This window comes from Ochotona curzoniae, unplaced genomic scaffold (assembly GCF_017591425.1).
Source record: "Ochotona curzoniae isolate NIBS_2020 unplaced genomic scaffold, NIBS_Ocur_1.0 contig_4064, whole genome shotgun sequence".
NCBI classification, from domain to species: Eukaryota; Metazoa; Chordata; class Mammalia; order Lagomorpha; family Ochotonidae; genus Ochotona; species Ochotona curzoniae.
Window position 1 is genome coordinate 6,358,454 of NW_024466107.1, and position 19,261 is coordinate 6,377,714.

The 19,261-nt window shown below is 53.8% G+C and overlaps 1 protein-coding gene and 3 non-coding genes across 4 annotated transcripts; 2 read left to right on the forward strand and 2 right to left on the reverse strand.

The window, feature by feature from the left end:
* Positions 1 to 3,039: 3,039 nt before the first annotated feature.
* On the reverse strand, positions 3,040 to 9,195 carry PRSS16 (serine protease 16). Its single transcript, XM_040983964.1, has 13 exons — positions 9,126 to 9,195; positions 8,891 to 9,045; positions 8,260 to 8,359; positions 8,059 to 8,188; positions 7,397 to 7,520; positions 7,189 to 7,266; positions 7,053 to 7,100; positions 6,464 to 6,751; positions 6,233 to 6,374; positions 5,420 to 5,599; positions 5,195 to 5,340; positions 5,028 to 5,078; positions 3,040 to 3,195 (listed from the first exon to the last, which is right to left on the reverse strand). Exons 1-13 carry the CDS (start codon positions 9,193 to 9,195, stop codon positions 3,040 to 3,042), a joined length of 1,668 nt encoding a protein of 555 aa, XP_040839898.1.
* A 2,949-nt stretch (positions 9,196 to 12,144) lies between these two features.
* On the forward strand, positions 12,145 to 12,218 carry TRNAI-AAU. Its single transcript has one exon. It is a non-coding gene; the product is annotated as a tRNA-Ile (tRNA).
* A 2,940-nt stretch (positions 12,219 to 15,158) lies between these two features.
* On the reverse strand, positions 15,159 to 15,231 carry TRNAV-AAC. Its single transcript has one exon. It is a non-coding gene; the product is annotated as a tRNA-Val (tRNA).
* A 2,454-nt stretch (positions 15,232 to 17,685) lies between these two features.
* TRNAL-UAA lies at positions 17,686 to 17,768 on the forward strand. Its single transcript has one exon. It is a non-coding gene; the product is annotated as a tRNA-Leu (tRNA).
* The last annotated feature ends 1,493 nt before the right edge of the window (positions 17,769 to 19,261 follow it).

Genomic DNA, 19,261 nt, shown 5'->3' on the forward strand with positions numbered 1-19,261 from the left:
TTCCAGGGCCCCAAGCCAGGATGGGTGCCCAGCGCAGAAAGCGCGCACACCATGTCCTGGCAGTCGGGGCAACTGGAGGGAGAGGACACGCCCAGACCGAACTCAAGACTGCCTTCTCGTCTGAGTCTCTGGGCAGAGATTTCGTGCGGTCTGAGCGGAGTGGGGAGGAGCGACCACTCAGGGTCCACCGGTGCAGACCTACAATGACAAGGATGGGAGGGAGGTTGTGATTCCTGGGGCTGTGGGGGAACCTTGGTCTTGTGCGTTCTCGACACCCTTAAGCCTCAGTTAGCCCTTAAGGGGTGTCACATCCCACAAAGATGCTGGATTCAGCCCTGGTCTCCTGACAGGGTGTTTTGACCGCCACACATTAACCTAGCTATCCTTTTCCACATTTTGACCCTCCTAGCAGAGTTTCGTAGGCAATGTGGTGGTATTCACTAGTCCTCGTGTTGCACACCAGCCTTCTAGGTTTTCTCATCCTATATAATAGTGAATTTGTACACTTCACTTCTTACCATTTATTCTTTGTACTGCAATGGGTGCTGGTTTGCGTGTTGTGTGTGCCTCAAGGCCCTTGTATTGAAGGCTGGACAGGGCTGGAACCTCTGGGCAATGGACCTAGCGGCCCTACTTCCCATCCAGCTTCCTGCTTGTGGCCTGGGAAAGCAGTCAAGGGCGGCCCAAGTCTTGGGTTCCTGCACCTGCATGGGAGAGCCGCTGGCTCCTGGCTTCGAATCAGCACAGCTCTGCTGTTGCAGTCACTTGGGACGGAAGGTCTTTCTCTCTTCCTCTCTCTCTCTATATCTGACTTTGCAATAAATTTTTTTTAAAGTTAATATAACCAGTTACATCTTGTCCTCTTGACAAAGGTTGTCCTAACAGCCATGAAATGATGTCGCATCGTGGTCTTGATCCGCAGGCCCCTGGTGATCACCGAGGCTGATCAACTTTTCATATTCCTGTTGCCTATTTCATGGTCTCCTTTAGAAAGACACTTGTGCAGGTCCTCAGCCATTTGTTGAGCTGTCTATTTTTTGCCACTGAGTTGTTTTGAGAGCTTTATGTTTCGAATACTGACTCTAACGGAGGAATGGTTTGTGAAATGGTTTCTCCCCAAGTCAAAGGGGGCCCTTTTACTTTGTTACCTGATCGCCTTTTCTGGAAGCAGCGTTTTAGTTATGTGTCATCCCATTTGTTCATTTTTGTTTTGCTGTCTGACCTTTTGATAGTATGTCCCCCCGAATCATTGCCAAGACCAGAACAGGACATAACTACCTCAATTTTTATTTCAAGTTCTTGCCCCTCACAGAGGTAAAAATCCAGAGGCATGACTGTAGTGCCCAAGTGAGAGCAGGAGTGATTTAAGATTTGCGTGAGTGTGGGAAAGCATATGGAGACACCTGCTGTGACTGAGGTAAAGTCACCTCTGAGGGGAATGAGGAGGAGGCCAGAGAAGGGCTCCACAGCAAGATCCAGAAGCCAAAAGCTTCAGACTGAGTTCCCAAGTGTGTCTGCCACTTAGATGAAGCAGGGGGTACCATAACTGAAATAACTGAATGTACAGACGGGGTGAAGTGCAGTGTGCATCGGACTCTGGAATTTCCTGGAGCTCAGCATCCACATGTCCATTGTGGGGTCTCCCACTGGGTGCCAGGTGACTCACAGGTGCATCATGGGAAAGTGGGTGCACTGGATGACTGCTGCAATGCAGATCACATGGAACTTGTGAGTGCCAGCTTCACTTAGTGCTAACTCCCCATGAAGTCACTCCTCAGCAGCATGAATGTGCTGCTCTTCAGCAACACCCTTCATGAGCGAGGCCTCGCCAGGAGCTACGGCCAAGTTGTCTTTCTGGTCTCCTCTGAGCAGGCTGAATGAATGGCTGGACCACAGAGCCTCCCCAGAAAGGAAGCATCCCCAGGCTGCCTGGTGCTTGCCTAGCATCGATGGTCTCCATAATCAGTTGGTTCCCAGTATATTGCATACTGTGCGTGCTATGGTGGTGATTGTAGTTTGTGACTTCCTGCCAGAAGGCTGTGTCATGCTCACACTTGACCTTTTTAGAAAGGGAAACACACAGTATGCCCACATACCCTCTTGTGTCTTGTTTCTTCAGCTCAACACCATGTTTATGAAATAACCAAACTTGCAGGAAACACCCAGGAAGCCTCATGCCCACGAGTGGCTCATGTCTCATTGCAAAGTGAAATCTCAGTGAAGGATCAGAGAGAAGCCTTGAGCATTCTGTCCAGGGCAGAAGCCCTGCTTGACAGGGTCTGAGGCTGGAACTGTGTGAGACAGGCTAGGAACCTTCCAAACACACACCAAGATCTTGCATCCCTCGATGCTGATATCCTAGTTAAAACCTTTTCTATGATGTTTGCATAATTCACAAGTGCAAAGAATAAGCAGCAAATGTTGTACCTTTGCCAAGATCCCTGTTCTGGAAAACTATTTTCAATCTTTGAGCCAGTATGCTGATGTAGAAAGTTTGTGTAAACATTGTAGAGGTTGTCAAATATGCAGTCGCAGTCGACACAGCTGTGTTTACAGTGAAACATAAAGTGAGGGAATTTCAGATTAGGCTTATAGCTAAGAGACACATACACCCGGCACAGTGCCAGGGAGTGGTGCGTGGAGGTGGTGAGAGAAGACCTCAGGGAGGAGGTGGCTTTGCAGTCCAGCCTGTTATACAGGCGACAGTTGACACCAGGATGAGGGGAAGGAACCAGCTTGAGACCTCAAGTGTCCCAAGGAGGCCACGTGTCTGGTAGCACGCAGGGTGCAGAGCAGGAGGCAGTGAGTTCAGGGAAGAGGCTCAAAGAGTGTGCCAGGCCTTATGGCCACAGCGAGGAATCTGGGCTTTCTCCTCCTTGTGGGGACAGTTGTCTAGGGACTTCATTCACAACCTGGTCAAACAACTGTGGCTGCCAGGGCAGGAATGGCCAGCAGGGGATGAGGGCGGGGCAGGAGACAGGAAGGGAGTATGTTCTGGAACCGTTCATTCTTCCCCTGATAGGCGCAGATGGGCGGCAGCTATACCCGTGGAGCAATCCGGGCTGGACAAGTCCAGACCTCAGGTTTGGTATCGGGATAGGACAGCAGGCTAGTAGTGTACTCCATGTACCCAGGCACTTTGTGGCACACCTCAAAGTGGCGGCCTGGTGTGGCAGGCACACTGGTAGGGAAGCTCTGAGAAGGCGACAAGGTAGAAGTCATCCAGGTGCCAAGGAAGGAAGGTTGCATGACATTACATGGGGCTGGTGCAGTGGCATGGAGAGCTAATCCCCCAGCATCCCACATGGACACTGCTCTATTTCCGATCTAGCTCCCTGCTTGTAGCCTGGAAAGGCAGTGGAGAATAGATGGAGGCCTTGGGCCCCTGCACCCACATGGGAGGCCTGGAGGAAGCTCCTGGCTAACAGCTTTGGGTCAGCTCAGCTCTGGTTGTTGCAGCCATTTGGGAAGTGAATCAGTAGATGGACACTCACACTCTGTTTCTCCTTTTTCTGTAAAACAATGACAACTGCCTTTCAGATAAATAAACCTACCTTCAAAAAGATTAAAAGAAGGAGTTTCAGCAAAGTAAAACTAAGAGTACATGAAATGTTGAGGTTGAACATTTTTTGATTTCTTTAATTTTGATTTATTTGAAAGTCTCAGAGACAGAACTTACATTCACGGGTTCCATTCCCAAATGGAACCCAGCAGACAGGATCGGGTTGGATTGAAAGCAGGAGCCAGAATCTAAGTCCAGGTCTCCCACGTGGGTAACAAGACCCATCACTTGGGCCACCACCACTGCCACCCAAAATCCAGATTAGCAGAATTCTGAGCCAGCTATTGAACCCAGGCACTGCGATGTCAGACACGGCCATCTCAACTGCTAAACTCCTAACTACCTGCTTTCTGTTTATTATTTTTTTAAAGATTTATTTTTATTATTATTATTTTTTTTATTGGAAAGGCGGATATACAGAGAGGAGAGACAGAGAGGAAGATCTTCCATCCGATGATTTACTCCCTAAGTGAGCACGACGGCCAATGCAATGCTATGCTGATCCGAAGCCAGGAGCCTCTTCCGGGTCTCCCACGCGGGTGCAGGGTCCCAAAGCCTTGGGCCATCCTTGACTGCTTTCCCGGGCCACAGGCAGGGAGCTGGAAGGGAAGTGGGGCTGCCGGGATATATATTTATTTGAAAGGCAAAACATGAGAAAGGAAGTCTGCCACTCACAGGGTCACTTTTTAAAAAATGTCTCTGTGTGTGTATGTTTGCTTTGAAAGGCAGACCTACAGCTAGAGAGATAGAAAATATCTTCCATCCACTGGTTTACTTTCCTAAATGGTCAAACAGCAAGGTCTGGGCCAGGCTGAATGAGCAATGAACAGGAAAGGAAGCACAGCAGTGTGGACGTGAACCTGCACGCTGATACAGGATGCTGGCTTGGCAAGTGGCAGTTTAGTGTGCTGCTTTACCATGGGAACCGCTCTGTTATTCCATGTTGTCACATTCTGAGCATCCAAGATGTGCCAGGTCCTCACGCAAGTGCTAAGTATGCAAAGCAGAGATGCTGCGATTAGATTTCAGAATGAAGGGCTGTGGTTCAAGTTCAAGGAGGGGTTTAGAGTTGGCCCTGGGCAGTGAGACAGAGGTTAGATCTCAGACCAAACATTTTATTTTATTTGTTATTTATATTTATTTGTTTATTTCATTTATCTCACTCCCCAGAGCAGCAAGGGGCCCAGCCCAGGAGTCCAGAGGCAGAATCCAAGTGCCAATCTGATGGCAGAGGCCCTGGCTCCAAGAGCATGGCTCATTGGCTGTTCAAGATGGAGCACACCAACACACACAGTGGAAAGAATCATTCTGTATATTTGCATAACTCTTGATAATAAGGAACAGGTGCTGAATCCCAAATTCCTGCGTATCTGCCCTTGGTAAGTCAGCTATTGCCTTTGGTCCAGGACTGAGGTGGCTGGGCAGGGCATGGTGAGAGCAGGGGGACTCAGCTTGCATCCCCAACCTGGTTCTCCTTAGCTGGCCCGAGCCAGGCCTGCAGCTGCAGGAAGATGCTCTGTGGAAAGATGGGCAGGATTCGGACCATCAGCCCCCTCCCCTGCTCCACACCAGAAGCAAAGGAATGAACGGGGCAATGAGCCTGCAAATTTACCTCCAACATTCATCCCCTACCTGGCGCCCATGGTGGATGCTGGGGGAGTCTGAAGGTCTCTCGGGTGCCATGTCTGAGCAGTGGGAGGCCCCAGGGATGAGAAGGGCTGGCACTGAGGGTCCCAAGGCCTGTGTCACACTCAGCACATGCCAAGGGTCTAAGTCCCCTGGAAGGAAGGAACAGGATGATGTGGGAAGCTGGGCTGGGTGGAGGACAGGAACCAGGTCTGTCTGAAAAAGGCTCACCATTAACGAACAGCACACGGGTGGCGCCGGGGCTCTGGCCACCATAGTAGGTATTTGTCTGAGCCACGGCCTGGGTGACAGAAGAAGCCGAGAGTCCAAACACCTGCTCACAGAGATCCAGCTGGGAGGGCAATGCTGGGAGCGCCGAGAAGGGACATGGCACACCCTCACAGGAGACATCTGTGGAGGGAGACACTGGGGGCTCAGGCAGAGCCTTCTGCATAAACTGTGAGGAGTGGGGTGAACCAGGAGAAACGGAGGCAAGCACACGTGCACTTGCGCGTATCCTTGGCCTAGAATCCATTGCACTACCCTGCCTCACAGGGGTCCCCTCTCTGCCAGCGTGCAGGCAGAGCACCTAGAACGTGGTCAGATACACACTGGGGCACCAAGAGAGCCCCAGGGAGTCAGCACGAGGGAGGAAGGCTGCACACAGTGCCTCCTCTAACCCTACGAGAGAAGTACTGTCAAGTTATTCCTACTTTGTAAGTCTGGCCCACGTGTGTCTCAAGACCTCGCAGGAAGGAAGTGAAGCTAGAATTTGAACATGTTACAGGAAAGGCGAAGCAGAGAGGGTTTTGAACTTACTTCTGAATGTGGGGGAAGGGGAGAGATAGGATTTGACATACAATCAAGGATGTCTAGGTAAATTCGAGTTCCAGAGAAACAAAAGTGTCTGTGTGTTATGCTCTCAATGGAAACGTTCAAGTGTACAACTTTCAGGTCGGGTGAGTCGTGAGTGCGGAGCACGTGTGCGATGAGCGCCCTGGGCACAAGTGTGTTTTTTAGGAGACGGTGAAACCAGTCACTCACAGAAGCCGAACTCGGTACACGTCTGGTACAGCCACTGCCTGTCACCCAAGTCGGACACCTGTGGTTCTGTGGCCCTCAGCTGTGCCACGGTCGCTGCTCGGGAGAAGCTTAAACACCTCTGGCCCAGGCTGCGCGTGACGATCTGGGGGCGACACGCAGAGATTCGTCCCGCGCCCCGAAGCGGACAGACCCTGCCGAGCTCCCCGGGAAGCAGGGCGTCCAGGTGCTCACCTGCACCGCGCGGCGCAGCCCGCCGTAGGGCGCGGAGGTTCGGCGCCCGGCGCCCGCGAGCAGCAGTGCGCACAGCCTCCGTACGCCCAGCGGCGTCCCCGCCTGCCCGTCGTACTGCACCGCGCCGCCCACCACGGCCTGCAGCGCCCCGAGCAGCTCCGCGCGGTCCGCCGCGCTGCCCAGGCGCCCGCACGCGCCCAGCTCCTGCCGCAGCCTCGCCCGCGCCGGCCCGCCCGCATGCAACCGCCGTTCCACTTCAGCGAAGGCCGCGGACGCCGCCGCGAGGCACTGCGAGAGGGAACCGGGCGGGATGGGCTCCGTGAGGCTGCACCCGAGTGCGCCCGCGCCCGCCCGCGCCCGCCCGAGGCCCCGGCCCACCCGGAGGGGCCACCCCCTCTAGTAACACCGCCCTCTCGGATGGGCACGTCCGCCGCAGGTCCAGCACACTCCCCGGTTCCCGCCTCCTTCCAGGTTCGCTCCGGTGCCCGCGCGCCGCCGCTCGCAGGTCTCTGCCGGCCGCGCCCCAGGGCGACTCCTCCCGCTTCCAAGGCTTCCCTCCGGGCGCGGGCGGGCTAAGCCCCATCCCTACCTCCTGGGATCCTCCGACGCCTGCGTTTGTTAGACTTCTGGAAACCACCTGCAGACGGACGGCCGAAGCACCTGCCGCGTCAGGGGCGCCGCGCCGGGACCCTCACCCCCCGCCGCCCTCGGCCTGCCGTCCTTACGTCGTTGTATTCGGAGAAATCCAGCACCGCTCGCACCGGGGCGGAGGAGGCGACGGAGGCGGAGATGAGATGCGGGAACTGAGGGAGAGGAGCAGTGAGCCCGCCGCGGGAACCGAACCCCTGCTCCCGCCTCGGGCCGCGCCCTGGGGAGAGAGTACTGGGGGGCCGTCGCACCGAGGACCGAGTTCCCGCCCCCTCCCCCGGAGACCTTCAGCCTTGCCCAGGCGGCCAAGGAGCCGGCGTAGGAACCTCCGAAGCAAATCCAGGGGCTGGCGGAGGAGACGTTGAGGAGGCGAGACAGCGCCTGGTGGGCCGAGGCCACGTCAGCCAGCCTGCAGGCAGAGCGGGCGCTTGGAAGAGGTTGGGGTATACGGGCGTCCTATCATTTACTTCCCAGAGAATAGGAGACCTGCACAGCAGGGCGACGGGAGAAGTGGATGGAGTGTCATACTGAAGGAGGTGGTGGCCAGGCACAGCCTCAAGGGCAGAGGGAAGTTCCCAGGCCCGAGGCAGGAAGGACCTGGGTATGCGCCTTACAGGGTGGCCCCCAGGGCCAAAGGCTCCGGTGAAAGGGGGTGCCTCATGAGTATTGCAAGAGCCACTTTATCTGGCAGAGGAGGCATGTGCGGGGTGGATCGCATTTAGGTTCTACAAGGGTTTTCAGTCGGAAGTGAGGTTTGGTAGTTTGGCCAGGGTGAGTGGGCAGCCTGCTGCAGGTGGTGAGACGCGAACAAGCCCCCCACCCCCACCCCTGGAAGAGGAAGCGGAGCTGAGCGGAAGCAAGGAAACAGCGAGCCGGAGACCCTGCTGGGCTTTGGGCAGCCACGATCCTGCCCTGTGACCCCAAAACCTCTCCCTACCCCGACTTACGCATGGCGGCTGGACAGGAAGCGGAGCTGGGCGGTGTCCAGGCCCCCGGCGGGTATACTGAGCCCGTAGAATCGGTGTTCCAGGCCTATCACCAAGGCCCCCCAGGCAGGGGCCAGGGCTGCAGGGTGCCCTGTGCAACAGGGGGTTGGTGTCAGGGCGGCCGCGGAAGCCCCTCTCCCCTCCCCCCGCCTTGCCTCTTACCTCTGGTGACAGCGCCAGGCCCGAGGCTGCCCTCACCTCCCAGGTGCAGAAAGACCGGGCCGTCCTGGGCAGCCCAGTGCTGGTCGTTCACCCAGTACCGCTGACCGGTGGGGTTGGGGTGGAGGAGAGAGAGAGGGCTTGGCGGAGTCCTGACCTGTGCCCAGTGCCCTGTCCACTGCTTCTCCTTCTTGGGTTTCTCCTTAGGTTTTTTACTAGTGCCCCGATGCTCATGCCTAGCCTGTTTATCTTCTCACCGGGAGCACAAGATCCGAAAAGCAGGGGGTTTTGCCTACGCTTTTCCACGTGTGAATTCCTAGCTAGACACACCCGGCAGGCACTTGCTCTGTCTTGAAGGAATCCTTGTGGAGTACATCATACACGCGGATGGGCCTAGGCCCTAGTGGGTGGGCACAGAGCAGAGACTGGAAAAGGATGGGTGTGTTCATTCAGGAGAGACTGGGAGTGGGGCTGTACAGTGAGGCCTGGGGCAGTAAGAGAATAGGACCCCCGAAGGAGAGGAGACCTGCACCGCAGGGCGTTGACAGCCGGAACCTGGTGTCCTGGGCAAAGGGAAATGGGAGGGTCAATGCAGGAGACTGGTCGGGGGAGAGTTCCCCTCTCCTGGCCTCACCTGCAGGAAGGACCGTCTGTCGGAGCTGTTGAAGGGGTCCAGGGGCTGCTCCAGCCACCCCTCTTTGGGAAAGACCGCAGCCCCAGGCGCCAGGCCCAGGCCAGAACTCCCCTGAAACCGCTGAATGTGCTCCCCCAGGCGTCTGAGGAGGGCAGCTGTGGGACCAGGAGGATCAGGGGTGAGAAAGTCCGGCCTGGACCCCTGAGGACCCCACCTGGCTCTCAGCCCCTCTTACCTGGAGCTGTGACCCCCCAGAAGGAAAAGAGGAGCAGGGGCCCCAGCCCCAAGCCAGGCCTGGCCGCCATGCTGCTCGCTGTGTGCTTTGTGCGGGCTCTGTCCCTGCTCCCTGAGGGCCTTTATCCCGGCTGGGCTCAGCAGCTCAGGTTTCTGTCAGCCCCCTCCCGGCGGGTCAGGCGTCTGAGGGAACTGTTAAAGCGGAGCAGGGACGCCAGCTTTGTGCAGGAGGCCTGGGGGCAGGAACACTCGGGCTGTCCTTAGGTTCTCCTCAGCTCCGGCTCCCCTTACAATGCCCCTTCCCCACACCCCTTCAGACTCCCCTCACCCTGCCCCTTCCCCACACCTTGAGTCTCCCCTCATTCTGCCCCCTTCCCCACACCCCTCAGTCTCCCCTCACACAGCCCTATTTCCCACACCCCTTCAGCCTCCCCTCACCCTGCCCCTTCCCCGCACCCCTCAGACTCCCTTCACCCTGCCCCTTCCCTGCACCCCTCAGACTCCCCTCACCCTGTCCCTTCCCCACACCTTGAGTCTCCCCTCATTCTGTCCCCTTCCCCACACCCTTCAGCCTCCCCTCACCCTACCCCTTCCCCACACCCCTCAGTCTCCCCTCATTCTGCCCCCTTCCCCACACCCCTCAGTCTCCCCTCACTGTGCTTCCTGTACCCCTTCCTGCCCTTCAGCCTTCTTGACCTAGTGCCCCTCTTTGTCTCTCAGTCTCCCGTTTCTTTTTCAGTATCCTCCTTTGTATTCCAATCCCTTTAAAAACATTTTTTCCCTGTCGTTTTACTTGAAAGACAGAAACAGAATCACAGAGATCTTCCGTTTGCTGGTGCTGGCATGTACCCTGGCACGTACCCTGGCAAACAGCAAGCTCAAGTACGTGGGCAGGCCTCTGCCACCCCTGTGAGACCAACATTGGGCTCTGGAACCCTGGTGTTGGCCTTGCTCAGCCGGAGGCTATAGGCATCCTATAGGCGTCGAAGGGCAGGCACCAGCAATTGGTCCTCATCTTGTATGCATCAAGATCCCATATGGGCACCGGTTCTAATCCTAGCAGCCCCACTTTCCATTCAGCTCTCTGCTTGTGACCTGGGAAAGCAGTTGAGGATGGCCCAAGGCCCTAGAACCCTGCACCCACGTGGGAGATCCGGAGGAGGCCCTGGGATCCTGGTTTCAAATGGACTCAGCTCTGGCTGTTGTGGCCATATGGGGAGTGAATCAATGGACAGAAGATCTTTCTGGATCTCCTCCTCTTTATATATCTGACTCCCCAATAAAAAATAAAATAAATATTTGAAAGGGCAAAGTGAGCAGGTGGTCACACTTTGGCAGCCATGAGTCCTCCACGTGGGCACATCACTGTGCTTCTTCAAGATGGAGTCCCAGCGGTGGGCAGGACTGCAGACACGCACACCCTCTCCGGCTGTGGGTGCAGGATTTTGACCCTTAGAACAGAAATTCAAAGCACTTCAAAGTGACCACTCCAGAAAGGAGTAGGACCTGTCTTCCCACTAGACCTGGCCTTGGCCTGCATGGTCACCAACCTGGAGTTGAGCCACTGGAACCCACGGCTGAGAAGGGCTGCAGGGCCAGCGCTTCTGCGAGGACAAGGGAGCCAAGCTTGTCTCCAGCTGGTCCATCGCACATGTCCCCCTGCCAGCCCCAGATGTCTCTGGCACCTGGAGGTTCCACTCCATGGGCTGAACTCCATGGGCTTCCCCAGGCACAGTGGGCAGCTTGATGAGCAGAGGGCATTGTGTGCCAGGCGTCCTCGCTGGAGGACCTCCACTGACCTTCCTAGTGCGGAGGCAAACGATTTGTGGGAAGTTTTAGGGAAGTGGGTACATGCAGACTCCTGGGGCATTTTGCCTTGGCGCACACGAGGACCAGATGAAGGGCAGGAATGGCCTCTGCAGGCTTCTGTAACATCAGCTTAAGCGACTGAGCTGAAGGGGCTGCCTGCCCCACTGTGTGGACCCAGGGTGCCAGAGGAATGAGCAACAGAGCAGCCCTCGCCCATTCTCTACCCCCTTCCCCAGACACAGCAAGGAGAAAAAAAAAAAAAGGAAGCAACTGTCTCTTCCACTTTCCTCCATACCTTTACCCCTTTCCACCATAATCAGTGGTCCACATGGGCACACATTCTTCTCAACTATATAAACATCATCAAAAATAAAATAAATTCAATTTTAAAAATGAGCATCAGTCTCACACAGTGCTGTTCCCAAGAAAGAGACAGGAGCCCTCCCAGTCAGGGTGATGGCATCTCCAGGGAGGCAAACACGCAGACACGGAGATCAGCAAACAGGTAGAGACCTGAACCCAGACCCAGACTATAACCAGACTCACCTAGGCCTCACCCAGATCTGGATCCAAGTCACCCAGATTCACCCAGATCTCCACTCACACCTGCACTAAGACTGGCCCAAGACTTCACCCTGATTCAACCTACTTGCACCCAGACCTATCCCAGAGCTCAGCCAGACTTCACCATGACAGCATCCATCCACACTCATCCATCCACACTCACTCACACCTCACCCAGACCTGCACCCAGGTGGGCACCATTTGCATATTTTCAGAATCCTGGGGTGGGAGTTGTGGGCGAGAAGTGTTCAGGGAGTGTGTGTGTGGTGGTGGTGGAGGGGACTGGTGCAGATCCGCCACTGGCCTTGTTCCTGCGAGGGAAAGCAGCTGCTGGCCGTAGCTTCGGGATCGCGGTCCGGTGTCAGTCCGCCTTCGGTCCCTTCCCTCCCCTTCCCGGGTCCGAACCTAGCCGGTGGAAAGCGGTCCGCCCGTGCGAGGGTGGTTCTCCCGAAGCCCCGCAGCAGCTCCCGCCCTCCGGAGCGCCGAAGGTCGCGTCGGTCCTTTTATTTCCCGAGCGATGGAGGAGAACGAAAATAAGATCAATTTCTCTCCACAACAAATTTTCCTTTTTCTTTAAGCCAGGAGAAAACAAAAATTCACAAAAAAGGTTTTGCTTTCCTGAAATTCTAAAACCACCTCCGTCAGCTGGCCGGTTAGCTCAGTTGGTTAGAGCGTGGTGCTAATAACGCCAAGGTCGCGGGTTCGATCCCCGTACGGGCCAAAAGGAGTAACCTTCCCTTTTAGTGAAAATTGATATTGCAGCCTCTCCCGCGCGTGGCCTGTTGGCCATAAAACTGGAATTACACGAGAACCTCATCGACGCCAGGCAGCGGCTATTTACCCACCATTCCTACTCCGAAAAGTGGGTAGGGGGAAGAAAAAGCAAAAAGAAAACCATACAGGGGAAGTGATTTGCAACTTGCCGGATTGCAGGAACCCAGCTCGGACAGGAGGTGCAGGAGGCCTCTGAGCCCTGTGGGAGCCCGTTGCAAGATTAGCTGGGTGCTTCTTCTTAAAATAGCGTTGGACAGAACACACTCCCGGCTCGTGTTTCTTCTCTTTCCGATGAGCTCGGCTTCCCTCCGAGATTCCCTTCACGAGGGCAGAACTTGCTCCCTTTGCTCTCCCGGGACTCAGTAGATTTTGGGTAAAAGCGAATCCTTCACAAAGTTCGTGGACAGTGGAATTTAAAGCAGGAGGCTGTGTAGGTACAGTTGCTTTCCTAAGGCATATTAAGGAAAGGCGATGCATGGATGTGAAAAAAAGGAACATTTTTGTTTTGCACCAAAAGTAGTTATTTTAATTTCACTTTCCCTACGAAGTTTTTGAAGTCACCTCGCGTTTGTGGAGAGAGGGAGAGAGAGAGAGAGAGAGAGAGAGAGAGAGAGAGAGCTGTCTCTGTGTTTTCACCTGTTCGCATTTTGCTTGAAAGGAACTCAGATCAACCCAGGTCACCATTTACAGCGCAAAACGTGATGGTAAAGGCCCCACAGAACTGCAGATACGAAAAAAAAAAAGTAAACCCTGCCGCAAAAATCAAGTTCAGCTACTTTAGGTTTGACAGATGAAGCGCCGACGATCTCGCCGGTTGGAGAGCGAGGGGAGAGCTGAGTGCGAATCTCAACCACTCGGCCCTGACCGATGGTGGGACTTTGGGCTTAGCCCCGAGCTCAGCGGCCGGCACCTGAAGAGGGCTGAGCGGCGTGGTGGCTCGCGAGGCTCCGGCTGCTGTGCAGGCCGCCGCGTCGGTGTGCTCTCTGAGGATTGTGGCTCGTTGGGCCTCTTGATTGGCTGATCCCCGTCGGCGCTGCCGCTGATTGGTCAGCAGCAAACGGGCGCACATCCCAGAGGTGACCAACGGACACGCTGAGTCGGTAGTTTGCTTCTAATGACCAAAGTTTTCCTTTGATCTGAAAAGTGAAATGCTGAAGTATTGTTTTTAAAATCCTAGTAATATATAATGAAACTGCGACTTTTCCCCTGCACTTCCCGCTCACACAGGTGAACTTGCCGTCACTGGGATGCAAGGCAGAGAAGGGCTGGGGTCCAGGGCCGGAGTGAAGGCCCTGGTGGAGGCAGGGTAAAACTCCCAATGAACAACTTCATTTTGACTTCTCTGTATCAAGTCAAAAATACCTCGCTACACTCTGATGTCATTAGGGTACGAATGGCCCTTCCTCTCCCTTTTTCTGTAGGACCCTGTCCTGTCTTGGTTACCCCAGCTCACAGCTGAGCTGTGACTTCCACGAGGAGGATATTGACAAACGCGACAGAGAAGATTCTGGGCTGAACCCTTTGCTTTTCCTGCTTGCTTTTTCTAGGTGGTTTATCCCAATACACTTTATTTTTCAGAACACTTAAAACATTTATTTGAAAGGTAGATTTTAAAGAAAGAAAAAGAGACGGGTCTTTCCCCTGCTCGTTCACTCCCCAGATGGTCACACAGCCAGAGCTATTTCTAACTTCAAATCCCACATGTCACTGTTGCTACACAGCAAAATGATTTTTTTGTATGTTGCTCTTGTACCCTGCAACGTTGTTGAAATCGCTTGTCAGTCTCTCCTCTCTCTCCCCTTTCTCCCTTCCCTTACTTGCTTTTGTTCTCATGGATTTAGCATGCTGCAAAGTAAGGGATGTGCAGAGATGGGCCAATTGTAGCCAGACCTGTGAGTCAGCCCATCTGCCATCCAGTCCACCCGGTATGAGCTGCCTCCAGCACCAATACCTGGACGCTTCATCAAATTGGAGTTATCCAAGAAGAGTTTGGGGTATAAGGTTTTTTCTACTCCAGTTGGAAGGGTCTCTTAGCTATCTGTATCAGTAGAAGATGCACATTTTCCTGATCCTCGTCAAGCACAGAAGTTCAACCATCCATGTTCCAGCAACTGGAGTTAGTTCATCTCTACATGTCATCTTCTCTTTGAACCTACTGCACGTGTGTACCTGCTGAGGGTCTTGGCTTCTCCAGATCCATGTGAAGCATCCATGTGAACTCCCTGTGTAAACTCTCCTCTGGGGAGAGATTTTGATCCAACACTGGCTCACTGGGTTTCTGACAGATCACTTGACAGCCCGTGCGTTAACTACTTCGAGAGCTCCAGCCCAGATGTTTTCTTACCGACCTCCAAGATGCACTGTCTTTGACCCCTTCTGACACCCACACGGCCTGTCCTCGGAGTGTCCCTCTGCGTGTGCTCCCCTCAATTTCCTTTCTTTTCACAGCGCCCATAACACCTTAGCTGGCCACCGCTCACACCTCTATCTGCCGCCTACACTGCCCCATTAGATTCCTGGCATTTCAAAAAGTTGACAGAAGATTTATGCTAAAAAAAATCAAACAAACAAAAGAAGCATGCATTTGATATTACTTTTTGCTCTAAAATAAACATCAGTTGCAGTTTTCCCTGAACTTTTTGAAAAATCCTCATCTGTCCTTCCAGTGCCTCAGCGCTCAGCTTGGGCTTTGTGTATTGATCCGCACATCTAAACCTGAGCCCCTGATGCTCTCTGTCTCGGAGTCGTCCTGAGCTCCCCATTTCAGGGACTGGTAGCCCTTCCTTCTTGGTTGCCGACCTCCGGGGCTGCAGGTAGTCCTGGAGTCTCCTGCGCTCGATAAAAGATATTCTTGGAATTCAGAGAATCTTCTTGCAAAAACAACCTTTGTTTCCGCCCGGTTTCGAACCGGGGACCTTTCGCGTGTTAGGCGAACGTGATAACCACTACACTACGGAAACTTATGGGCTTGCTTCCCTTCCTAGTCTCTGTTAGGTAAAGGGAACTTTATATTCGGTCTTTCATTTCCGACCGACTTTTCACCTATTCCTCTACCGGTTACCAACGCTTAGAATCAATGGCTTGGAAACCCAGTTACTCAGAGCCAGGCGGATAGACGCTTCTGAGCGCAGACGCTCCACAAGCGCCAGGCAGGTTGCACGGAAATATCCAGTCAAGGGAGGTGTTATCCCAGCGCTCATTTCTCTGCTCGCCCACGATCTGATCTTCACCTCTGTTGCTACATGTGGGGTGACTGTTTTTCTGGGTGCTGAAGCCATCAGGGATATTGAAAGGCAGAGGAACAAAAAAAATGAGAAAGTAGGGGACCCAGCAGGATTGCGATAGTCAGAGAGCCAAGTGATTTGCTGTTCATAGCAGGGAAAAGTTTGCTGCATCAAATATCCTCTTAAACAATTTAAGGTTTATACGTGTTGTTACACACGTTTGTCTACTCTTACAGGTGCAGAATGTCCAATATTGCCCATTTACCACGCTATCTACATGGGAGGGGTCTTCTGCACGGAAACGTGTGTTCTGGAAAGAAACCCATGAATCTCATCTTTTCCCACCCTCAATGATCTTTGATTCCATTTATTTTTCATAAACCCTTCAAGTGCCATGTGTCTACTGCCCATAATGGCAGCAGGATTTAATGATTTCAGGAGACCAACACACTGCTGGGATTCGCAGCCGTGCGTGATATAACATGCACCTGTGTGGTGTGGTGGTGGTGGAGGTGTGTGTGTTGGGGCGGGGGGTGGCTTCCATCCACCTGCGAGCAGAGACCTGGAGGCACCAGCTTCCCCAGCTTCACCTGAGTGAGCAGTGATGGGCGGGGTTTCAGAGTGCTTGCACCTGCAGGCTCTGAGATCTGCGCTGTGATTGGCGATCCAGTGTTTCGTTCCCTAAACATCTCACCTGTTTTAGTTTGTAAATTTCTGTTAATGTCAGGTGCTTAAAATTTCGACCAGGAGACGTGTTCCTGGGATATAAACTCGTAATTCAATGCTCCCAGTTCAGCTGTTGTCCCAGCACCGACAGGCCTGGATTTTTCTCAGCAGTCTCTCTGGCCATGCGTTTGCTGGCACAGAACAGCTATAAAGTCAGAGACAGCCGTGGGCTGCGAGGGAGACGTACTTGTGCACCAGCCAGCTCTGAGAATGCCCAGCACGTGCTGCTTCTCTGGAGGACATTATCCTTGGACCTTGTCAAGGCCTTGGTGCCAGCTGACACTGCCCTCCCTCTCACACTGAAGTTCTCTCTCCCGGTAACTAAAAACTTGTGGGTTATTAATTTATCTACTCATGTTGTGGCTCTCTCTGAATGTTTTAAGATAGTTATAAGGTAAGTCTATTTCAAATCCTATTTCTGGATTTTATGTCATTCTTTGAAAGCTGGGCATTTGGCCTAGTGGCAAAAATGCCACTTTGGACATCGGCACCCCTCATGGAGTGGCTCGGTTCAAGTTCTGGCTCAGCTGATGGCCGTTCCCCGCTACCACACACTCTGGAAGCAGCAGCTGGTGGCTCTGCTGTGTGGGCCCCTGCCACCCACGTGGAGGATGAGGCTTCTGACTCCTGGCTTCTTCCTCGCACCAGCCGAGGCCTTTGTGGGCATTGGGTGGGTGAACCGGCAAACGGAAGATCTCCCACACTTTCCCTGCCTTTTTGGACTTCAGGCATATTCGGACTTTGCATGCCCTAACCGCAGTGTGAGGCCTGCTGTTAGTGTGTTCTTAGGCCGCCCTCCCATCACTGGCCTGTCTGGGTGTGTCCTACCAGGCTCGGTCCAGCATAGCGAGCATGCTTCGCCTCGCCTGCTAGACTTGCTGGTTCAAACACGTGTTAAGGGTCCGCTTCACAGACTCACACTTCACATATGTGCACCAGGACGTCCCAAACTCTCTCTGCTGAGACCCATCTGGGTTTTAACAGCCCTGCGATTCTGGCCTTGTGCCTGCATCAGGATGGCGGATATTCGGGCTCGGCTGCAGCAGTTCTCTGGCGAGACATGAAGGTAGACCCTGCAGGCTGCCTGTCCACACCTGTGAGTGCCCTGCCTTACCACCTTGGGCGTCTCTCCCCAGGCTTCCCGGTGGGGCAGTGAGTCAGGTCTGCGAACCTGTGTGCTGTGTATTTTCTTGCCATTTAACACAGGTCTATGAGATCAAGCACAATTTACCCTTTCCTAACACTCGGTGTTACGTAGGAGACATGAATTAGTCACTAAGGAGTACTTGAAGGTTAATTTTCTCATTGCTTTCTTCTCACGCAGCACTACAAGGCTCTGTCGTGCGCTTTGTGTACTGTTCTCAATCTACTGGATAGTTGCAGATTTTAGAGCTGTTCCTAAGCACCAAAAAAAACCGAAATGTTGAAGTAAATAAAGGTTAAGATAGTTAGGTAACATTGGGTACCGGGATGGCCGAGTGGTTAAGGCGTTGGACTTAAGATCCAATGGACATGTGTCCGCGTGGGTTCGAGCCCCACTCCCGGTAGATCTGCAAGGGCTGTTTTATCTGAGGCGATATATAATCCCTTGTTCAAAGGCCAGAAATTTTGTTTGAAACCGGTTTACCACTTGTATTCCCCTCACCTTCCGGCCTTTCCTGTGAACTCCTCTCTCCGGCGATTGCACAGGTGGTACAGATAAAATGCTTAAATAAACCTGATTTTAGGCTGCAGGAAACGGCTTGTGGGGGCTAGAGGGGCGCGGGGCAACTCAAGAGGCTTCAATCTTGCTGGCAATTCAGCTCGCGCCCAAGGAAGCCGCCACAGGCCCCCACCGGCTCGGCCCCCCGCGGCCGCACCCGCTCCCCGAGGCCGGAACCCGCTCCCTCTCCCCGAGGCCGGAACCCGCTCCCTCTCCCCGAGGCCCGCACCCGGGCTGCTCCTTCGGGATTCTCCTGCCGCACGCCGCGCGCAGAGCGCCCGAACCACAGCCTGCTTAGCTGCGTCGGTCCAGCCGAGTCTGCGAGGCGTCTACGAGCGTGGACTGCCTCCAGCCGGGGTGCCCCTCTTCCCCGTGGACTGTCTCCAGCCGGGGTGCCCCTCTTCCCGTGGACTGGCTCCAGCCGGGGTGCCCCTCTTTCCCGTGGACTGTCTCCAGCCGGGGTGCCCTCTTCCCCGTGGACTGCCTCGAGCTGGGGTGCCCCTCGTAGCGCAGGTTTCCAGAGGTAAAGACCCACCCAGCCGGAGGCCGCTCCGGACCTCAGGGCCGTGCTGTTTTCGGGATCTCTCAGGTCCCTCTTGGGTTACAAGTTTCATGAGAAGCCGGACATGAAGGTTCGAGTTCCCTGGCCTCTTCATCAATTCTTGGTGTTTGGCAACTGTCTTTAACGTCTTCTATCCATTCTAGCAAATTTGGATTAGTAACTCGGGGTTTTGCATTTGCCTCAATATAGTGTTTGGTCAAGTTCAAATATATGCCGATTAGCATGCATTTATTTATTTATTTCTGTGTTTTAAGCGTTCGTTTTTATATATTCTGGACACGCTACTTATGATCAGGTATGTATTTTGCAAATATTTTTTCCTATTGCACAAGTCGTCTTTTCATTCCCTAAATGACTTCTGTGTGGAAGTTTTTCGTGGAGATAGGGCCCAATTTATCCATTTGGGGTGGAGAGGATTGTGTTAATTCAACGGTTACAAAGAATTCTGCAGTTTCCTCAACTTGCTTTGCATTTCATATTTACATCAATGATCTGTTTTGAGATAATTTTAGTAAGAAGCACGAGGCATGGGTTGAAATCTGTCTTTTGGTTTTGTCCTGTGAATATTTGTTGCTCCAGTGTCATTTATTTAAGAAAAGAAAAGCTTTCTCCATTGAATTGCAAATGTGCTTTTGCTGCCATCAAAACGCAACTGGCACGCCACCCCAAATTTTGGGTTGGCTCAGCGGGCTGACCTTCACCTCCAAGTGCCGGTTCACGTCCTGGCTGTTCCAGTTACCATCCAGCTCCCTGTTTGCAGGCCGGGGAAAGCAGTA

Excerpts from the sequence above, each read along its gene's own strand:
- PRSS16 (XM_040983964.1), bottom strand. The coding sequence starts at position 9,195 with ATGGCGGCCAGGCCTGGCTTGGGGCTGGGGCCCCTGCTCCTCTTTTCC. Across the intron at positions 6,752-7,052 it reads GCGTCGGAGGATCCCAGGAG|TGCCTCGCGGCGGCGTCCGC; the intron begins GTAGGGATGGGG and ends TCCCTCTCGCAG. Across the intron at positions 6,375-6,463 it reads GGCTGCGCCGCGCGGTGCAG|ATCGTCACGCGCAGCCTGGG; the intron begins GTGAGCACCTGG and ends TGTCGCCCCCAG.